Source organism: Dipodomys spectabilis, unplaced genomic scaffold (genome assembly GCF_019054845.1).
Source record: "Dipodomys spectabilis isolate Male_0828 unplaced genomic scaffold, ASM1905484v1 ptg000006l, whole genome shotgun sequence".
NCBI lineage: Eukaryota > Metazoa > Chordata > Mammalia > Rodentia > Heteromyidae > Dipodomys > Dipodomys spectabilis.
The window spans coordinates 7,461,774-7,477,497 of record NW_024870683.1 but is presented as its reverse complement, the minus strand read 5'-3'; the positions used below and the strand labels follow the sequence as shown (position 1 = coordinate 7,477,497).

Here is a 15,724-nt window from a genome sequence, read left to right as displayed (position 1 = left end):
CCAAGTGGCCCAGGGCCCAAATGGACAATGGGGCCTATACTTAAGAATGAATATTACTACAGTGTGGGCTCTAAGGTGAACTTTCTTGCTTCAAGCAAGATTTGGAGGTAGAGCTGGAATCGGGAGGATTAGTGTTCACAAGACCCAGAGAAACTAAAGATACCCAATTCATTCCCACAGAGTCCAGGTTTTAGGTTTGTAAAAGCAGAAAAGCATGTTGGGGACCCGTGTCAGAGGGTGGCGTGTTGGGTAGGAAGCACTGGCTGCTAAGAGGTTTCAGCGGGATGGAAGAGGCGGCGCTAAGCGTGAGGCCTGACTCAGCGCCTGCAGATCCACTCATGTCTCAGTCAAGGGAGCTGGCTCCTAAGAAGAGGTGCTGGGGCTACTGATTGTTCAGGAACTCCTGTTCCTCTGCATACTCACTTGAGCAAGCCGAGGATGAAGGCATTGAAGCGCATGGTATGACTGGTGAGCTCTGGGAACTGGCTGACTTTATTGTAGAGGCCATGCAGGACTTTAGTAGATGGACCTAGGAGAAAGACAGGGTTGGGGAGTAGGGGTGGGGAAGGTCCTATAACCAGCTTCTGCAACCATAAATTCAGCCCAGAGTCCCAAGGTTGCCACCTAGTACTTACCCAGTTGTGTAGAGGCCTCAACCACACTCCATGGCATGTTTTTACGTTGTCCAATGATGACATCTAGTACGAAGGCCTTGAGCCCGTCCTCCAGCACCGCCTGGACTGCTGGGCACAAGTACTTCAGAACCAGGTGGCCTACATTGGGGCTCACAGAACTGTTTCCCAGCTTTGCCTGTAGATGAAGTAGGGAAGTTCTCAGGAAATCACAAGAAGCCTGACCTTGGTTCTCTCTCAATTGACCTTTACAATTCCCTTCTTGCCATCCCTATCCCTGAGTTCCAATTTGGGATTTGAAATGCACAAGAGCAAGGAAAGGCACACATCAAGTGAGGGTTTGCAGGGCAAAGCTTTCCACATTTTCTTGCCTACCTTCACCCCAGGATCCCTGCTTGTACCAAAATGGGCCACAATGAGGTCCACAGCAGTGTTGACAGCTTTAACGAGTCCTACAAAGAAGCATTTGATGTAACAGGTCCCTACACAAGTCCTTGGGGACCCAGCAGGGGAGCGTAGCCCTCGGTGGGGATTAGGAAGTCCTCCTACACTGACTTGCAGCAAGCAGTCCTCTCACCTGCCCATGGGTCTCCGCATGGAGACAGCAGGACTGGCCCTTTTCTGTTTGTGCCAGTTCTCTTCGCCTCCTAGCCTGGGCCCACTTCAGGCACACCAGTGTGAAGATTCTCAACCTCCTCACTCCTTAGCCCCCCCTATTCCAATCCTGGATCAATCCAACTAGGAGTCTTCTTTGCTTTGAGAAAGCAGGCCGCTGACTGCTGTTGGAAGAAACCCCGATTCTTCCTAATGGTGCCATCCAAGGGTAATACTTTGTTATGTACCTTATGGGACATGTCATCTGCTATATCTTCAAGTTCCAGTGCAAAATCTTTATTGCCCCCATTTTTTAGATTGTGCTGGGGCTTGAACTCAGAGCCTGGGTACTGTCTTTGAGCTTTTGTGTTCAAGGATGGTTGTCTAACACTTGAGCCATAACTCCAAGTACAGCTTTTTGCTAGTTAACTGGAGATAGAGACTCATAGACTTTGTTGCCTGGGTTGACTTTGAACCTTAAATTCCTCAGATCTCAGCCTTCTGAGTGGCTTGGATTAAAGACATGAGCTACTGGCATCCAGCTTAAAAAAAATCCTTATCCTTTAAGTCCTTAGTTCCTCTTGACACAGAAAATATGGGCCATTGTTTGCAAATTCCTTCATCTCTCTCCCTCCAAAATATGTAATAATAATAATAATTTTTTTTTGTCAGTCCTGGGGCCAGGGCATTGTCCCCGAGCTGCTTTTGCTCAAGACCAGCACTCTACCGCTTGAGCCACAGTACCTCTTCTGGCTTTTTCTGTTTACGTGGTACTAAGGAAAAAAATCCAGGGCTTCATGCATGCTAGGCAAGAACTCTACCACTAAGTCACATTCCCAGCCCCAAAATGCGTAATTATATCAGGCTCTATAAGCTTTTCCTCTCCTTCTCTATATACTCCCTCCCCTCTCCTTGCTCATCTTGGAAACAGGTACTGCTCCTCATCATTCTAAAGTTCTTGCTCCTCCCTAAGCGTTGAATCTCATTCAGTCTCTACTGTCATCTTTTTTTCCTTTCACAAGATCCTTCAGCCCTTCAGATGGTCGGTTTCTCCGACCATCTCCCTGTAGTCCAATGGTCATTTATTTGCCAAATAGAGTGTTCTTGCCAGTTCTTACCTTGGATGTCATCAACATGCCGACCCCAGCTGCTAGGCCCTATTGCACCTTCACTTATACCCACTAGAGCACTTAGGCACGGCTTTATTAGTATGTAATTCTCTCTCCCTATACTCAGCTTATCAAGAGAAGAGACTTTGGCCTTATTCTAAGAATCTGATAAGTGACTTGATCACTCACAGGGTACATTAACTTCTACTTCCTGCCCTAGCACCTGGAGTTTGAAGACAGGGAAATGATCTGAGAGCAACAGTAGGGCAACAGTTGTGCATAGGTAGTGACTAATTCCTGGCCTGGTCTGGAGATGATACACACCTTTTTTCTGAAGCAGATCAATGGAAATGGCCTCTGTGTTGCCATCTGGAGACAGACAAAACTCAGCTGGAGGCTTCTCAGTCAAGGAAAAGGGGTCTTGGAAGTCAGTACAGGTTAGTGGTAGTGGCTTCACTATGTAACCTGGGAAGAGAAAAAAAAATCAGTCCTGAGCAACTTTCTTTCCAAGAGCTTAGCTCAGCTGAGTGCCTTGTAATCTTTGAGACCTGTCCTGTGGGACCGACCCCTTCTTTGGCCCTTCCCAGCTGTGGCAGAGCCTGCCCTATGTGGACCGGGACCTTGCCCACACACCATTCAGCCGGCAGTTCAGATGGCTGGAAGCACTGAAGGAACCGGGAAACTCAAAGATGGGGTTCTTGCGGGCCAGCCGAGCTTCCTGCGGCCTTCGGTCTAGGCTCCCTGACAAACCAGGTGGCCCTAGCGGGTTCTTCCTCCTGTATTCCCGCCACTTGAGCGCTTGAGGGGAGAGGTGGTTGGCTGGAGGCAGAACAGATCAGCAGAAGAGACAGACAAGCAAGAGTTAGGAAGAGACAGGATTGCATATCACCCAATGGCCCACATAAACCCACTAGGGTTGGGAAAAGGTAGATGTTATCCACAGGTGCTGGGAAGAAGATGCAAACAATTGAACCTCTGACTCTGGGCTTGAGTATAAGAAAGATAGAGGTAAAACTGCTTGGGTCAGGGATGAAACTCATACCATTATTGGGCCTGGAAGCCATGCTGCCCTCACCACCGCCTCGGGCCAGGCTCTCTGCCCGGCTGATGCCAGACCTCCAGGAGCCCAGAGGTGGCAAGCTTCCTGTTCCATGGAGTCGGTACTCAGCCAAGGTCAGTGTCTTCTGCTCCTCCTTTTGTGGCTGCTGGCAGGTGGCAGGCTGGCCAGTTGGAGGGCAGGAGTGGCCCCATGGGGGTAGGCTTTCTGGGGCTGTAGTCTGCTCTGGAGGAGGGGAGCATGAAGTAGAGGCAGAAGAATCAGTGCTGGGCCCAAAAGGGCCGGCACTCCGGATGGGAGAATAGCTTCCCAGTGGTGATGGCCGTGAGGTCTCTGGCTCAGGCCCAGCTTTTCTGGCACCTCTGCCAGTGGTTTGGGGAGTAGATGCCTGCAGCTCCCCTGAGGGAGCTGGGGCTAGGCCTTGAGCAGTGGGGGCAGCCAGCAGGGCAGGCTGCTGGGCACGGCTGCAGCCAGAAAGGCTATAGAGCTGGGAAAGGCTATGGAGGGCCCGGGCCTTGGTCAGCTGCTTGGGGAAGTGGTGCTGGAACACGAAGGGCTGGATAGGCAGCGTGGTTGGCCTCTGCTCCTTGCTGTAGCGAAGGACGGGTCGGCTCTCAGCACCACCCCCTGTGGCAACAGGGATGGAAAAGTAGTCAGATGGAAATAGTCACATGAAAATTCATAAGAGAAGAAACAGTGAAGCACACAGGAGATGATGAACACTGGGAAAGATGGGTAGGACCTACGTTGTAGGAACTGAGTAATCCAAACTCATGAATGACACATCGCTCCCTCTTCTAGCAAAACTTTCCTATGTTTTTATGGTACTGGACTGTCTAATGCCCCTTGGTTGTTCAGGCCCATGGCATTTTCTTAATTCCAGAGGTACTAAGGGGTATCTTAAGGCTCAATTCTTGTATCTCACTTCAAACTTTCTCCCTTGCACGAGAGCTCATTTTCAGACTTCTATACAAATGACCCATAAGCCCACAAATATACTTGACCTTCCTCTTGATGTCTAGATCATTCTGTCATAGGACTTTGCTTCCATTTAAAATTTGCTATTTTAAAGCAGCTATCACCTTTATTAATTTTCCCTGATGATTTCTATTGCAGTCAGTGAAAGAAACCACTATTTGTTTCAATGTCTAAAGTTTTAAAGTCAGTTACAGACTTTTAATGTCAAGATGTTGACGTCAAGCTTTTTCACTCATTCATCATCGCATCTCCTCTCATACCACATTTCATTCTTGAGCAAATCTAAAGATTAAAAAATACTTCTTGCCAAGCACTGGTGGCTCACATCTATAATCCTAGCTGCTCAGAAGGTTGAGATCTGAGGATCACGGTCTGAAGCTAGCCTGGGCAGGAAAGTCCATGAAATTCCTATCTCCAATTAACCACCCCAAAACCAGAAGTAGAGCTATGTATGGCTCAAAGTGGTAGAATGCTAGCTTTGAACACAAAAAGCACAAAACCCACAAAAGCTCCGGATCAGTGCTCAAGTCCCACAACTGACAATAAATAAAAACACTTCTTTATTTGTAGCTAGAACCAGCCTTTCTGTTATCCCATTATCCTCTCATTGGAACTGGAAAACCTACATCTGCTCCCTCTGGGAAGGAGTGTGGGCCCCAATTCTGCATCTCTTGTTTTTTTTTTCCCCCCACCAGTACAGGTTAATGAACCTCAAAACAAGGCCATATAAGACACTAGATCACTGTCCTGTGACAGTGTCTGTGTATAGACTACACTCCAATTAATACTGCACATGTTGTGGACCTTTAGCTAAACACAAGGTGGCGCCATCAGCATTCACAGGGCCTAAAACTCTGGGCGTGGCTCAACGATTGTACAAGGAAGAAATTAGTATTCTTAGATCAGAAACATTTCAATTTAGAGAGACAAAGTCATTTTCTCAAATTCACACAACTAGATAGCGCCTGAATTGTGCCCAAGTGTGACTCCGGATCCAATATTCTCTCTGTACAAAAATGACCATGAAGTGGGACCAGGCTGGGCTTTTCTACCCCTCATCTTCCTACATTAGTAAGTCATAGGGATAGCCACCAAGTGTCATTAGGGAGGTGTTTCAGAATCATGCCCTCAGAAGGCTTTCTAACAATAATCTGTTGCTGTCTTTAGTGCTTGGAAAGCATGCTGTCATCCTCTCTGGCTATGTTCTAAGCATACTTCTGACCTTACACCAAATTCATTAACATCTTCAGGCCTTTTGTACTTGGTATTCATTGTGTCAAATCTCATCACTCAGACATCAGCTCTAACTCCTTCAAGTAATGTTTCTACGCCCACCCTGGCCCTTCTGGAAAGCACTCACGATCAGAAAGTACCTTTTTAGTGTGTTTATTGTCTATTACTTCTCATAAGCAGGAAATTTTAGTCCCTGCTGTATATCTAGTGCCTAAAATAGGATTGTGTAAAAAAGCGTGTCCTGAACAGTTAAACGAATGAATGGAACTCAGGGCATGGGTGCTGTCCTTGAGCTTTTTTGCTCTAGGCTGGTGCTCTACCAGTTGAGCCACAGCCATACTTCCAGCTTTTTGGGGGAGTTAATTGAAGATTCTTGTAGACTTTCCTTCCTGGGCTGGATTCAAACTGTGATCCTCAGATCTTAGCTTCCTAAGTAGCTAGGATTATGGGCGTGAGCTGCTGGCACCTGGCTTGAATCCCTACTCTTCAGGACAGTCTTATTGCATCTAGAATCATCCTATATAAATTAGGTAGTTCTGTGAAATGCCAATGTAGTATATCTGTTTGGCCACAAAATCAGGTCAAATGTTCTCGGCAGCTTTCCCAACCTGTCATCCTCACAACCTGTACTCTTATCACACCCGCATTTTTTTTTGGGGGGGGGTCCAGTTGTGGGGCCTGAACTCTGGGCCTGGGCACTGTCCCTCAGCTCTTCAGCTCAAGGCTAGCGCTCTACCACTTCAGCCACAGCGCCACTTCCGGCTTTTTTTCTTTTTACTTATGTGGTGCTGAGGAATCGAACCCAGGGCCTCAGGCATGCAAGGCAAGTGCTCTACCACTGAGCCAACACCCCCATTTTTAAGCACTCAGCTTTCCCCACTGGATGTCTTCTTTCTTTCCTCCTATTTTAATCACATGTAATCACATTTCAAGGCAGAAATGATGACAGCTATCCGACTAGGTCCTCCCAATCTTAGCCTTATTATACCTCCTCCTATATAAAATGTCTGAATTATTTACTTATTTTTTTCTTTTTGATGGTCCTGAGGCTTGAACTTGGGGGCTGAGCACGATCCCTGTGCCTCTTTTGCTTAAGGCTAGTTAGTGCTCTACCACTTGAGTCACAGTTCTACTTGTGGCTTTCTGGTTGTTAACTGGTGATGAGTCTCATGGACTTGCCTGCCTGGGCTGGCTTCAAATCGCAATCCTTAGATTTCAGCCTCCTGAGTAGCTAGGATTACAGGTGTGAGTCTCTGGTGCCCAGCTCGCACTTATGTTTTTAGTAAAACCTTTTTTTTTTTTCCCGAGAAGACACCAGATCCAAACTGAACTGTGGGGGCACTTGTTACCTCTGCTTTACCCTCTTTTCCTTTCAGCCCTTCAAGCCCTCTGGGGTACAGCTTCTTCCCTCGTGAGTCTGATTGTTGCTTTTAGGATCTGCCAGTATTATCTTAGGTGAGATTTCCCCTTTAGATCACCTTTGAGTTTTCTTTTTTAAGGCAAGTATTAGGTCTTGAACTTAGGGCCTTGTGTTCTCACTTGGCTTTTTCATTCATGATTGGTGTGCTGCCACCTGAGCCACACTTCCAGTCTAACATTTTGCTGGTTAAATGGAGATAGTCTCCTGGGCTTTTCTACGCTGGCTTTTAATCTTGATCCTCAGACCCCAGCCTCCTGAGCAGCCAGGATTACAAGCATGGGTCACTGGTGCCCAGCAACTGTTTTTTGATTTTTGTTTTCCTCTTCTGTGATTCCACCCTCTTCAGATTTTTCTAGTCAATTAATCTCAGACTATTTTTTGCTGTTATTTTTGGTCAATTGTGGGGCTCAAACTCAGGGCCTGAGTGCTGTCCCTGAGCTTTTTCACTCAAGGCTAGTGCTTTACCACTTTGAGCCACAGTGCCACTTCAAGTTTTCTGGTGGTGAACTGGAGATTAAAGAGTCTTGTGGACTTTCCTGCCTTGTCTGGTTTTGAACCATGACCCTCAGATCTCAGCCTCCTGAGTAGCTAGGATTACAGGTGTGAGCCACCAGTGCCTGGCTTTATTTCAGCCTCTTAAGGTTCACTATGATCATCCCTTAAACCACAGTATCCTATGCTGTTCTGTATCTATGTCTCTAGTGATTTAGGCTCTAACCTTGTTTTTTTTTTTGGGTCCGGTCGTGGGGCCTGAACTCTGGGCCTGGGCGCTGTCCCTCAGCTCTTCAGCTCAAGGCTAGTGCTCTACCACTTGAGCCACAGCGCCACTTCTGGCTTTTTTTCTTTTTGCTTATGTGGTGCTGGGGCCTCATGCATGCAAGGCAAGTGCTCTACCACTGAGCCACCTTCCCAACCCCAAACCTTGTATCTTTATCCTTTATAACCCTACACATTCTTCCTGGATGTTCTTATCTACCTTTACAACTTCAACTACTTTTTTTTTTTTTTTTTTTAAAAGCTTCAGTACTAACTCAGGGTCTGGGTGCTGTCCCTTAGCTTTTCAGCTCAATGCTGGTGCTCTACCACTTGAGTCACAGCTCCACTTCTGGCTGTTTGGTAGTTTATTGGAGATAAAAGTCTTTGGACTTTCCTCTCTGGGCTGAGTTTGAGCGACAATCCTCAGATCTCAGCCTCCTGAGTGGCTAGGACTGTGCCCAGCTACAACTACTATACTTTTATTCCAATGAATTTCCAACCTACATGATAGTCTCTCCTAACTCCAGAGAGACATTCTTTCTAGTCCAATCCAAATTACCAGTAAGCTTCTAAAACTTAAGTCAAAACATAGCATTAAGCAAACAAAAAAATCAAAACAACAACACAGTTACTCCCCTGATTACAATCCTTCAAAGATTCTATCCCATCCCAAGTGGTTATACCAAACTGGTGTACTTGCAGTTTCTGCCTTGAGCAAGAGCATGAGGCCCTGAGTGCAAGCTCCACTAGCTACACACACATACACACACACACACACACACACACACACACACACACACACACACACACACACACACACACACACTCTCTCTCTCTCTCTCTCTCTCGAGTGATAGTTCCTTTTCAGTTTCTATCTTTAGTTGGGATTCCTTGCGGACACAGATGATCTCTCTATCACTAGCACCATCTTAGCAGAAAGCCTAGTATAAAATAATTGCTTAAAATGTAATAAAAACCTAAAAAACCAACAGGGAAAAAGCAGGCCTAAAGAGGCTACTTGGAGCTAAAGGGTCAAGGGTCAGATTTATCTCTCTTAATCTCTTTTTAATTTTTTTTGTGCCAGTCCTGGGACTTGAACTCAGGGCCTGGGCACTGTCCTTGAGCCTTTTTGCTCAAGGCTAGAGCTCTACCACCACTTGAGTAACAGCTCCATTTCCAGCTTTTTGGTAATAAATTGGAAATAAAGAGTCTATGGTCTTTCCTACCTGGGCTGGCTTTGAACCATGATCCACAGATCTCAGTCTCCTGAGTAGCTAGGATCACAGACGTGAGCCACTGGTGCCAGCTTTGTTTTTTGAGACAGTCTAGGCTGGTGTCAACTTCTGGGGTCAAGCAGTTCTCCCTTAGGCTCTGTCTCCCTATCGTGGGACTATAGGGTAGATGCGTTTCATTGCATCCAGCTTGGATCTCATGTAGTTATAATCAGTGGACAAAGGATGAACTCCACTCCCACCAATGTGGTTTTCCTGTTGGATACATCCCTTGGTGGTCCCCTGAACATCGCAAATTCCTTAATGTCCTAAACTCAACACATGCCTTGTCCTTTCTATAAATCTACGTCTGTGTTTACAATCCCTGTTCATAGTACCACCTTTCCAGTCATCCACGTTCAGAATCAAGCTGAATCCTTTGTTTAAAATAAATCAATCTTTTTGGTATACCTCCTCCCCTACCCCCACTAATGGGCAGTATGTGCTCTGGACTGGTAAGACAATAAATCTAGCCTGAAGAACTCCTAATTGGAGGGATTGATCACTGAGGACGCTGTCCCTATGACCTCCAAGTTCCTTACCGTCAGCTCTAGCTCTTGCATCCCTCTGGGTATGGCTCTTGGCTGGGCTCCCTGGGAGAGCAGGCCCTGGATCCATCAGCTGGGCCAAGGGGGCTTGCCCAGCAACTCTGAGACCAGTAGGTGGCATCTCATTGGACTGAGGTCCCTGATAGAGTTGGGTGGACCAGGGCTCTGGGCCAAGTAGGTCTAGACCTGGCCCCAAGGGCATGGGTGGTAGGCTATGGCTACAGTGAGTGCCTTCATCCAGTGGGCCCGCCTTATCTTGTTGGGCTTCCTGGATGGGTGAGAACTCCTGCGAGGAGTCTCCAATACTCCCCCGAAGTTGCGGGGAGCCAGAGCTTGCAGCTTTCTTCCTGCCCTTGGCGAGTTCAGCAAAGGACGTGACCCTCTTGGGTGGGGAGCTAGGCCCAGCCAGGACTGCAGGGCCCTCACTCAAGCGTACTGGGCAACTGAGCATACGTTCCAGTGAGCCCAAGCGGACAGGAGGGCTGCGCTCAAGGCTGCGATCATAGCTGCGTGAGCGCTGCCGTCCAGTGCTGAGGTTGGGGGGGGATGTATTTGTGTACACCTGCCCCTCAAGCACAGGGGGGCCCACAGCTGCTGTTGCTTCGGATGCGGAGCCCATGACTTCCTGCTCCTCTGGCTGGACTTCTGGCTTCTGGAAGAGGTAATACTCAGAGGGTTGGCTGGGGCCTGGGTCTGGGTCGGCGCCTGGAGGGGGGCTTATCTTGGTGTGTTCTTCAGAGCAGCTGGTGATGGATGAGCCGGCAGGGCTTGGGGATGATTGGGAGGACAGGTCACAGGTGACAAGTTTATAGTAATTTTGTGTGGCCACAACAAGACGGGCCTGGCTCTGGAAGCAGGCTGTGAGGTCAGCCGCCGCTGGGCAGGGCTCACAGTGTGGGTGGTAGGAGTTGCAGTTGGCATCAAGCTCAGGAGACGAGGCATGAGGACAACCATAGCCCCCTTCCCTGGCTCCACTTTCCGGGTGGTGGGACTCACACGACATCTTTGACTCGGCTGGGGAGGGCTGCAGGTCCAGGTAGAAGGCGCCAGGGTCTGAGTGGCTGCAGAACGAGGAGTCGCTGCAGGATTGTGGGGCGGAGTTGAGATTGGCTCTGGAGTTGCCATGCATCTTGTTGTAGAGAGTGCTGAAGGTGACCAGCACACCATCTGAACTGTTGCAGGAGGAGTCACTGACATAGCCCATGGACTGGTCAGCTGCCTCTGACTGACTGGACGTGCTACTGCAGCGGCAGTGCTGCGGCCCCGAGCCAGCGTGTCCAGGGTTCCTTGGGGATTCGTCTGAACTGAGCTTCCACTCCTGGTCAAAGGAAAAGCCAGAGGTATCGCTGGCTCCCCCTCCACTGCCGCTCCCGCCGGGGCCCCCACAATCATCCAGCTCCATGATCTCTGCTTCCATCTCTGGCCGGCAGCAGTGGCCACTACCACACTGCTGGGTATCCACAGATGTTACTGGCTCCTGTTCCTGCCCCTCAACCACTCCAGCTCGACTGCGTGTTGCCCCCCACGGCCTGCCCACTCCAGGGCCAGATGGAGGCAGCTGAAAAGAAGACAGATGGAAGGAGGGCTGGCTGGCGCTGTGCAGGTGGAAGGATTGCTGGGTGGCATTATCTCCGATGCAGTCATCATACAGGTCACCCAGTCCTGGCTCACTCACACCCTCCTGCAGCAAGAAGGGATTGTGTCGTTTGATGGCCCCGGGGCCTCGTCCATCTCGACCCCTACTCTTGGCGCTGTCTGCTGACCGCGTAGATGTCCCTGGACCAGCGTGCAGACTGTTGTACAGCAGGGAGTCAGCTTGCCCCAGGTCTTGGTCAGTGTGGGTGGTGCCCAGCTCGGGTGGGCAGAAAGGATTGGGTCTTGTGCTCCCACTCCCTCCATTCGCTCCTCCGCAGCACTGCCTGTCTGGGACCTGACAGTGCACTAAGGGGATGTGGTGCACGATGAGGGTCTCTCCAGTCAGTTTTGGGGGACTATCCATTTTGGAAAGTTCGAACTAGGGCATCAACAGCACCAGACACTGCCCCCAGAGCCCAGTGGGGCAGAACACATTTCATCAGGAGAACTTGGCACCTGGAAAGAGAGGGAAAGAAAGGGAACCTAATGTCACCTCCCCGGAAGCCAAGGATGTGCCCTTCCCCCCAGCATTTTCAGATGAAGAAGCATCCAAGGGGAGAAAAGGCTCTTGGTCAAGGTGAAGCCTGCCAGCAGAGCCTGCCAGCACAGGTAGGGATGGCACATAGTTTCTCAGTGCGCAGGCCCAGGTCCTGAGCGCCCTCTTCATTTTAAGGTTACCAGGCATCCAGTAGGGACAAAAGGCCCGCCTCTTCTAATGTCACATATGAAGGTCTGTGATCTCAGAGAACACACTTTCCCCTTCTCTTTCAAGGACCTTTTCCTTGGTCACAAACAATAGCTAAATCCAAGTACCAAAAAAAAGTGAAGTGACATAAGCAAAATCATCCAAGAGTCTGAAAGAGATAGCATGCACTGAATGAACAGAAAAGCTACATACAGCTAGAGCTTGCAAGTTCATAGATGAGGGAAAAATACCATGACTAATGTATCAGAAAGTAAGAAAGAAACAAGCTGGCATTTGTGTTTTGTTTTTTTTCTTGTTTTGTTTTGTTTTTTTTTGGTCCAGTCTTGGGGCCTGAACTCTGGGCCTGGGCGCTGTCCCTCAGCGCTTCAGCTCAAGGCTAGCGCTCTACCACTTGAGCCACAGAGCCACTTCCAGCTTTTTTTTTTTTTTGGCTTATGTGGTGCTGAGGAATCGAACCAAGGGCCTCAGGCATGCAAGGCAAGCGCTCTGCCACTGAGCCACCTTCCCAGCCCAGACAAGCTGGCATTTGTAAGGAACATTTTTTTCTTTCCTTCTACCCTTCCTCTCTCCCTCCCTCCCTCCCCCCTCGCCCACCCTCTCTTTCTTTTGTGCCAGTCCTGGGCTTGAATACAGGGCCTGGGAACTGTCCCTGAGCTTTTTGTTCAAGGTTGGTACTCTACTACTTGAGCCACCTCTGTCTTTTTGGGTGGCTAATTGCAGATAAGAGTCCCAAGACTTTCCTGCCCAGATTGATGATGAATTTCAGTTCTCAGATCTATGCTTCCAGAGTAGCCAGGATTACACGCATGTACCACCAGCACCCAGCCAAGAAGGTGAGCACTCTACCACTTGAGCCACAGTGCCATTTCTAGTTTTCTGAGTGGTTTATTGGAGATGAGTCTCCAGACTTTCCTGCCAGGGCTGGCTTTGAAGGGCTGAGATCTGAGGATCTCAGCCTCCTGAGTAGCTAGGATTATAGGTATGAGCCATCGATGCCCGGCCAGAAATATATTCTTAAATGTATCATTTGACTAAGTGACTATCACCTTTAGCCCCCTTTCCCTCCTATTAACCCCTTAATGCTCGCTCCTCCATGATGATTGTGGGCACTGTAGTCTTCCTACCTTACCAGAACTTCTTGAGTACAAGTTGAGTGGCAGCAAGAATGACTTACATCAACCTCTCTCCTCCCCCCTGAGGGAGGGGCAATTTTTCTCTTCTGCATCACTTTAACATACTCTTACACAAGAGTTGCCTGGCAAACATTTGTCTAGCTCAGGGTTCAGAGTCTCCTGAAGCACACCAGTGCTGCCTAGAGTTTTTAGTCAAGAAACTCACTATCATGATACTTTAGAAAGTCTTCACTTTACAATTTTACCTATCTCTTATTCAAAGTTGCCTGACCTCCAAGGACACAAGTCAGCTCTGAGCTTCTTTAGCTTTTTGGCCATGCTATCATGATAGAGCCCTAATACTAGGGCTTGAACTCTGGGCCTTATGTTTTTCACATGGTCTTTTTTAGCTCAAAGCTGGTGCTCTACCACTTAAGCCACACCACTACTTTAATCTCCTGGCCTTCCAAGTACAGGTCCTAACATTCTTTACTCCCTTAAAGACTCCTCACGTCTAAGTTCTACTAATTCCCTCATCTACCTGCTTTCCCTTTTTATTCATATTTTCTTTCCACCTACTCTGAGTCTAAATCCCCCATATTAGTTTGATCTTATTTGTCATTTAATTGAACTCTTTAATACCACTAGTTTCCTGCCTTCCTCCCCGGCCCCCCGCGCCCGTGTGTGTGTGTGTGTGTGTGTGTGTGTGTGTGTGTGTGTGTGTGTGTGTGTGTTGGTCCTGAGGCTTGAACTCACTGAACTCAGGGTCTGTGCACTTTCCTGCCTTCCTCCCCGGCCCCCCCGCGCCCGTGTGTGTGTGTGTGTGTGTGTGTGTGTGTGTGTGTGTGTGTGTGTGTGTGTGTGTGTGTGTGTGTGTGTGTGTGTGTGTGTTGGCCTGAGGCTTGAACTCACTGAACTCAGGGTCTGTGCACTGTCCTTGAGTTTTTTTGTTTTTGTTTTTTGTTTTTTTTTTGCTAAATGCTAACACTCTACCACTTGAGCCATAGCTCAATTGCTGGCTTTAAAAAAAATGGTTAATTGAAGATACAAGTCTCACAGACAAGTCTCACAGACATTCCTGTCTGAGTTGGCTTTGAATCTTGATCCTCAGATCTTAGCCTTGACTAGGTAGGATTATAGGCGTGAGCCATGGTGCCAGGCACAATACCACTAATTTCTTAAAATTTAACTGAGGAAAAGGTTGACATTGTCCAAAAAGAAATGTACTCTCAATTGACCTATGTAACTGTAACCCCTCTGTACATTACCTTTATAAAAACAATAGATGGGAAGGTGGCTCAGTGGTAGAGTGTTGCCTTGTATGCATGAGGCCCTGGGTTCGATTCCTCAGCACCACATAAGTAGAAAAACCTGAAAGTGGTGCTGTGGCTCAAAGTGGTAGAGTGCTAACCTTGAGTTGAAGAGCTGAGGGACAGCGCTCAGGCCCAGAGTTCAGGCCACACAACAGACTACATCAGCATTATTTACCCACAGTAGTAAATAAATTGGGTACAATCCAAATATCCATCAATTAATGAATGGATAAAGAAAATATTTATGTAATGAAACACTATTTGGCAATAAAAGAAATGAAGTACTAAGACATGCTACAACTGTAAAGATTATGTTAAATAAACCAGTCGCAAAGACATCTTTGCATGATCCCGGTAATATGAAATGTACAGAGCAGGCCAATCTATTGAAATGGAAACTCCACTAGTAGTTTCCTAGTGTTGGGGAATGGGTAGCAACTGCTTAATGTCTATGGAGCTCCTTTTCAGGGTGACAATCACATAGTCAGTGAATACAATAAAAACTATAAATTTTTCTGGTATGTAAATTTTATCTCAGTATGGTGGTTGTGTACAATGTTTGCCAAAACAAGAAAAAGAATAAGGTTTCTGGGATCAATTGCTGATGGCTTATTCCTGTAATCCTAGCTACTCAGGAGGCTGAGATCTGAGAATCCTGATTTGGACCCAGCCTGGGCAGAAAAGTTTGTGAGACTATATTTCCAGTTAACCAACAAAAAGCAGGATTGGCATTGTGGCTCAAGTGGTAGAGTACCAGTTATAGGCAGAGCTACAGTCAGGGGCAGGGTGGAGAAAGGGGAGGGTGGGGAAATTAAGATTTATGAAAAAGGTATAAGGAGTGCTGAACAGTAGAGGCAGATGTGTCTTTGCAGAATAAGACTAGGTCAAGAGAGGAAAAGCCATAAATATAGCATTTGGGAGACAGAAAGGATTTTTAGGAGGTTTTGCTAGAAGAAACAAGATAATTTTCCCTTCATCCCCCTCTCCAGCTGCTCCTTTACCAAGAAAACCATTAGCTAAACATGAGAAGGACAACAGCAAGTTGAAAGTTTGGGAATAGACTAATATTTCAATAGTAATAATCATTCAAGGAAAAATGCACAACAGTATCACTTTTAAAATGTGTGCTATTAGCTGGGTGTGGTGGCATGGCTTGTGATCTTGGCTATTTGGGAGGCTGAGTGGTTTCAGGAGGCTGAGTCAGGAGCCCAGGATTTCATGCCTGCATGAGCAATGCAGTAAGAACCTGGCTCACCAAATAAAAAGCTGCTGGGTGCTGGTGGTTCACACTTGTAATCCTAGCTACTCAGGAGGTTGAAATCTGAAGACTGTGGTTCAAAGCCAGGCTGGGCAGGAAAGT

At 47.8% G+C, this 15,724-nt stretch overlaps 1 protein-coding gene across 4 annotated transcripts in view; it reads right to left on the bottom strand.

Moving 5' to 3' along the window:
• The window catches only part of Rusc2 (RUN and SH3 domain containing 2), a 53,636-nt gene that overhangs the window by 2,369 nt on the left and 35,543 nt on the right, over positions 1 to 15,724 (bottom strand). For 2 of the 4 annotated variants that reach the window (XM_042696615.1, XM_042696606.1), the window contains exons 2-8: positions 9,593 to 11,689; positions 3,378 to 4,019; positions 2,969 to 3,154; positions 2,660 to 2,800; positions 1,008 to 1,084; positions 636 to 810; positions 424 to 529 (exon numbers count right to left, since the gene is read on the bottom strand). In XM_042696615.1, coding sequence (XP_042552549.1) covers positions 424 to 529; positions 636 to 810; positions 1,008 to 1,084; positions 2,660 to 2,800; positions 2,969 to 3,154; positions 3,378 to 4,019; positions 9,593 to 11,597 — 3,332 coding nt within the window. In that variant the 5' untranslated portion in view covers positions 11,598 to 11,689. The remainder of the gene's footprint in view (positions 1 to 423; positions 530 to 635; positions 811 to 1,007; positions 1,085 to 2,659; positions 2,801 to 2,968; positions 3,155 to 3,377; positions 4,020 to 9,592; positions 11,690 to 15,724) is intronic. The other 2 variants (XM_042696632.1, XM_042696624.1) reach the window with 2 other exon arrangements.